Consider the following 6,057-nt stretch of genomic DNA (forward strand, 5'->3'; position numbering starts at 1 on the left):
AACTAATAAAGGAAAGGAAAAAAAGATTCAAGCCATCCAATCAGAAATGAAGCAACCCTCTACAGCAGCAGCTTATGCATACATTTGGTATGTCAAACGTCTTCAGTGTAGTGAATCACACATAGCGCATTTTAATCTACCTCCTAGGTATTTCATATCACCCACAATGTTCAAAGAAATCATGTCCCAATAGGGCTGTAAAAGTCCTAGATAGCTCTTTAATTAATACTAAAAATTTGGGACAAGCTTTTAATTCTAAACTCTTATATAAACACAACAAAATCATTTAAATGACCCTCCAGCTAACAGCAAATAACCTCTGCATTTTGAAAGGAAAAAGTTAAAAAGTAGTATATTTGTGAGAAGTTTCAAGAAGATGTTAATAACTTTAGATAAACTAGTATTTCACTTACATTGCCACACTAAATAATGTTCTTTGCAGCATGAAATGAGACACCAACTAACCAAAGTTAAAATTCTACTGATTTTTCACTAACTATAACTCCAAAAAAGAACTCAAAACAACTATACAGTCAATAGAATTATATATTTACAGAAACACAACCCATCAAATATTTTGGATGGTTCTTTTAAACCTTGTTCAATATATTCATCCAATATTCAAATGTTATGAGTAATTCTAACTTACAATAAATAGTTAATATATCAGAAAGCTTGAACTTAGATTTCTCAAGCCCCCCCAAATATTTTTAAGTATACAAATTTAAAATTCTTAATTGAAAAACCTATCAGTTGCGAATTACATCTCTTGCTAGCGAGAACTAGCTTAATGTTACACATGAAACTGCAAATCATAACTTTTGCCTCTTTTTTTAAAGGTATTAAGTAGCTTTCTGATATGCCACTGGAATCACTGGTAAACAAAAGATATTTTGTTGCTTAGTTAAAACATACCTGGAAATCTGCACACATTTTTAGAAACCCCTTTAACAAAACATCTATGTGTTTAAAAATTAGGATAGTTTGTTTCAAAATCTATTCAATTCTGGCAAAAATCAAGTAAATGGTTACACTGTTGAGAATCACAAATTGTAAAGGTGGTAAGTCAAAGACTTCACTTAGAGTCTCCAATTCAGCTACTTAATGACTAATGGTGAAGAAATGTATGTGAATAGGATATAAACTAAGTTACGACACATAGGAGAAAAAAAATTCTAGAATGAGTAATAAAGGGCCCAAATTTAAAGTCCACAATAAACTTTAAACAAAGATGTTCTCCCTCAATCTCTCCTCATAGACATTCTCATGTAAGCAAATCACTGTGGAGAAATCCAACCTCCACAAAACTTTTTACTCCTTCATTAACAACAGTGCACTTAAATATAATTATAAATTTCACAGTGATATTTGTTTAGCCTCAAACGTATCTTAAAAGCAACAACAACAACACGCTCAGAAGCAATATTCAGTAGTCCAGTGACTAAAAAAGTCTGGCTTTTAACTGCCATCCAATCCAAACAACCTTCTTGTTTAAAGCGCTATGTAAAATATCGACCCTTAACTGAATTATTTTATTATTCAACATTTAAGCTATCTAAAAAAGAAAAGTAATTAATCGCGAAGTTTAGTTAAGCAATTTAGCTGACACAGTAAATATTTACTCTTAACATCTCACAGGAAGTCTTGACAAGCATTTGCTGCCATTGTGCTGGGGGTTAGGGTGGGAGTGGGGGGGGGGGGAGGCAAGTTTTCATAAACAAGTTAAATGGTCCCAACAAATTTAACACAGCTAGTGTTCGTCACCCCCACCCCCAATAGGCACCAGATATTTTCCAAGTACAGTAAACACCTTATATAATGAAAGTAAAAAATGTAACTTTCTAAACTATTTTATCTCCACTGACAAAACAAACAAAAGCCTCTTAAAAAACTATATAAACACATTAAAAAAAACACACACACACCTGAATGTATTTTTACTTATATGTGAGACCAATCACTAAAAAACTAAGCAAAATATATTTACCTGAGCTTTTTGGAGACTGAGTAATCAACTTCCATGATTTTCCCATGCAATTCCACTTTACCTTTAAAACAGAAATTAAAGCACTCAGAACCTTGCTGTGATCAAACCGGCGGGGGTCTAGGAGGGGCACGCACAAAACTCCACGCTCCGGTTCCGCCTTCGGGCGCCCTCCAGGGGTCTCCTACCCGGCTCGAACTGGGGAAACTTGCTTCCCAGTGGGAAAAAAAGGTGGGCGCCGCGTTTCGCCTCGTTCCCCGAGGACGAGGTGGGAAGGGTGCGAGCCCGGATCCCGACCCCAGGTAGAGCTGTGGGTGGCATTACCGGAAAAACAAATTTAATAAAGAGCGGCGCCAATTTGAAAGGATGAGCTCATTTGAAACTCAAGCTGCAGGGCTGGCGCGGCCCCGCTCCTCTCCGGGCCCCCACCTCTCCATTCCGCTAGCCCGGGCCCCGAAGGCTCCGCTGCGCTCCCCCCCGCCTGCCCTCTTCCCCCGGTGGCCCCGGAGAGAAGCGCCGAAGCCCCCCGGGGTCCGCTTCGGCGAGAGCCGGGTCCCCGCCGGCTCCGGATCACCTTGGCCTCGCCGCCGCCCCGCCCCCACCCCGCGCGCCGGTGGGGAAGGGGCGACGGCGGCGGGCAGAGGCTCGGGGGGCGCAGGCTCGTGGCCTGGGGGCGAGCGCGGCTCCGAGCGGTGCGTGTGCGAGAGGAGAGTTGGTGAGTGCGCGCGCGCGCGAGTGTGTGTGTGTGTCGCGCTCCGTCTCCCGTCTGGGCTCCAGCGCTCTCGCGGGCCCCCCGGTCGCCTCTTTCTCGGTCCTCAGCCCGGGCCCCCACCGAGTTGAGACAGGGCACCTCGTAAAAAGGTGCTTCTGGCCGAGCGGGAGGCGGGGGGACAGGCGGCGGAATGCCCCCAGCCCCGAGTTCTTCTCAATAAAATCGGACAAAAAATTCAGAGAAAAATAGGAGCGCTTGAGAGACGAGCGAGAAGGGAGTGAGGTTCGGGAGAGGACCGAGAGAGATGTGCCGTCGTGCAAGGGCTGGGGTCGGGGGACTCCCCGAAATCTCGAAGGGGATCGACAGGGTGGCGCCGAGGGGGTGCAGAAAGTGGGGGACCGCGGGGCGACCTGGGGAGGGGGGGCTCGAAAGGAGAGTGCGGCTCAGGGGACGCCAGAGGGCGAGAAGTCCTGGGCACGAGGCACGGGAAGGGGTAAGGTCCGGTCAAGGGAGAAGGAGATGGAGGGTTTTTTTTGGGGGGGGGTCCCTGACAAAGGGGGTGACGGGAAGGTCAGGGAAGAAGGGGAGACGGGGGGGCTCTCTAAAGATGGGGGTGGGGAACTCTGGGGAGCAGCTCGGGGAGCCGGGGAAACTGGGGGTCCCCGGGAGAGCGAGAGAGCCTCGGGAACCCTCGGGGCGGCACGGGGGTCGCCCCAGGACTGCGGCTGGGAGGGCAAGGGGTGAGTCCGGAGCTGGGGGGGGAGGGGAGCGGGCCGTCCCAGGAGCGGGCCGGCGGTGAGAGTTGAAGGTCTGGTGCGTGGAAGTGAACGTGAACGCCGGAGCCCCCGCCGGGCGCCGCCCGCAGGGCTCGGCCTCCCTCCGGGCGCCGTCCCGGCCTGAGCTGGGCGAGGCGGGGGGAGGGGGACAGCGCCGACTGCTCACCCGAAAGGGTCTCGATGGCGCGGATGGCCCAGTTCTGGTCGGGGTAGTCCACGAAGGCGTAGCCGGACTTGAGCAGGACCTGTCCCGCCAGGGGCAGCTTCCTGTCCCCGAAGAGCTGCCGGAGGTCGTCGGCGGTGACGGCGGGGCTCAGGTTCCCGATGTAAAGCTTGTTCATCATCCGTCTCTTCCCCGAGAGCCCGCGGCTCCCCCGGCCCGGTACCCGGCGCTCCTCGCCTCCTCCGCTGCCCTCGTCTCCCCTGCTCCTCCTCCGCCCCCCCTCCCCGCCCTCCGCCCGCCCGCCACCCACCCCCACCCTCAGCCTGGCTCCCCCCACCGCGGCCGGCCGGGCCCGCCCGGGGGCAGAGGCGGAGGCGGGGACTCTGTGCGGCTGCCTCCTCGGGGCAGAGTCCCGGGCCGGGCGGCGGCGCGCGGACAAAGCGCTCTCTCTGCCTCCCTCTCTCTCCCTCTCTCTCTCCCTCTCAAGGCGGTGGCGGGAGGAGGAGCAGCGGCGGGCGGCGGCAGCGCACCCCGCGTGTCTGTGTGAGAGTTTGTACGGGCGTGTGCGCAGCCTAGAGTGAGCGAGCGAGCGCCCCCTCCCCGCCCCGCGCCGCTGCGCCCCTCGCCTCGCGCCCCCGGCGCTCCGAGCGCTCCGCGCTGGCTACCCCGGCTTCTGCCCCGCGCCGGGCGGGCGGAAGCGGGTCGCGGCCCGGGTCTGGGGCTCCCGGACGCCAGAACCCCGCGGCGGGCGCGGCGCAGAGGCCGGGCGAGCGGCGGGGCGGGGAAGGCGCGCCCCGGGCGCGGGTGGGAGTGCGCGACGGGGAGCGGTTGGGAGCCGCAAGGCGTGGGAGGGCGAGGGGCTGCGGGAGAGAGTGGAAGGGGGTGTGCGCAAGGTGGACCGGATGTGAGGGCGCGGCTGCCGGGCCGGCGGGAAGGTGTGTCTCGGAGGTGAGAAGCGAGGGCAGGCTGGGAGACCACAACTTTCGCGGCGAGTTGGCCGAGTCCGGTTCCCCGCGCGTTCCCTGGCAGAGCGCTCGCTCGGAGACCCGCTCCCCACCCGGCTCTCTCGGGCGACCGGGCGGCGCGTGTGGTCGAGGGAGCGCGGACGGGAGTCTGGACGCTTGGGGGCCCGGGACTGGCCGGGCCCACACGAACCTTGCACTCCGGGGAAGTTGCTCCAGCCCCGGGCCTCAGTTTCCCGGACGGAGAGGGGAGAAGGAAGGCCAGAGCGGAGCCACGTCCCCTCCGCCGGCACCCGGTGCGCCCGGAACCCCGCGGCCGGCGGCAGCCTGACGTTGGCAGCTGCTCTCTATTCTGGGAAGTGCCTAGGGCTTCCCGAGCGGCCGCTGCGAAGCCAGGTGGCGGGTGGGGAGTGGGCAGGGGCTGCGGCCGGCAGGACCGACGCTCGCTGCTATGCTTCGAGGCCGGATTCAGTACCCCCAAACTCCCGCTGGGGTGGTGGGAGGCGAGGGTGACTGGACGCGGAGGCGCTCAGGCGGTGGAGGAGTTCCCCGAGCTTTGGGAAGGGCCGGGAAAGAGGTCCTTCCAAGCGGAGGAAACAACGTGACCGACGGAAGAGGCTGGGTTGGGATGAGAGCAGCCCGAGTCGAGGGGCTACGGAAGGAGCCAGACAGACTAGAGACCGGTTGCTGGTTCCGGGGCCCGCCTGGAAGTCTGGTGGTTAGAGCCTGATCCCAGCCAGGAAATGAAATTCTACAGAAAAGAAAAAAAATTGTCAGGATTCAGAGGCGAAGGGGCGAAAGAAGATTCCAAGATCGGCACCACTGGGGGCCTTGGGAGAGGTGATGGTTTGACCATAGAAATGTGCATTTTTTAAAATTTATGTTGAGAACGTTAAGGGTTTCCTGATGGAGAAACCACAAATGTAGGGATAGTCTCCTGGCTGGGTCGTGAAGTACTGTCTTTCTCAAGCTCTCCTGTTGACCAAGTGGATGGGGAGGCAGCACGGCTTCTTAAAAAAAAAACAAAAAACACGTTCCCTGGCCCCTTCCTTTGAAGACTGACTGTGAGCGTGGATTTTGTGTTTTCTTTAAGTAATCCCAGGTGATTCTTGTCTGGGAAACACCGGCTGGTGAAGGCCTTTTTGGGTTAGGATGCAGACCTCAGCTATGTGACCTGTATGTAGTGTTCCAGCAAGTCTGAGCCTAGATTTCTTCAACCACGGAGAGAGGATACAGGGACCAACTCTTGGCTGTTGTGAAGGCTACACAAAGAATAACTGAGTAGTGTGAAGACGCAGTGGACACATACTTCATGCTGTTTCTTTTCTTTCCCCTGGAACTCCCAAGCTTTAAAATACTTCCTTGTGGGGAAGCATCTCCTTAAATAGTTGTCTGGAGTAGAAAATGTAATCTTTCTCACCTAGGTATTTTCAGTTATTTGAATTCTGGCTTTTCTCAAA

The 6,057-nt window shown here is 54.6% G+C and overlaps 1 protein-coding gene across 4 annotated transcripts in view; it reads right to left on the reverse strand.

Annotated features, from left to right (window-relative positions):
* IGF2BP2 (insulin like growth factor 2 mRNA binding protein 2) overlaps positions 1-4,057 on the reverse strand; it is a 162,939-nt gene extending 158,882 nt beyond the window's left edge. For 2 of the 4 annotated variants that reach the window (XM_043874891.1, XM_043874889.1), the window contains exons 1-2: positions 3,639-4,049; positions 1,988-2,048 (exon numbers count right to left, since the gene is read on the reverse strand). In XM_043874891.1, the coding sequence (XP_043730826.1) occupies positions 1,988-2,048; positions 3,639-3,816 (239 nt within the window). In that variant the 5' untranslated portion in view covers positions 3,817-4,049. Of the gene's footprint in view, positions 1-1,987; positions 2,049-3,638 lie in introns of all 4 variants that reach the window. The other 2 variants (XM_043874890.1, XM_043874892.1) reach the window with 2 other exon arrangements.
* Between the last annotated feature and the right edge of the window lie 2,000 nt (positions 4,058-6,057).

Source organism: Cervus elaphus, chromosome 19 (assembly GCF_910594005.1).
Source record: "Cervus elaphus chromosome 19, mCerEla1.1, whole genome shotgun sequence".
Lineage (NCBI taxonomy): Eukaryota > Metazoa > Chordata > Mammalia > Artiodactyla > Cervidae > Cervus > Cervus elaphus.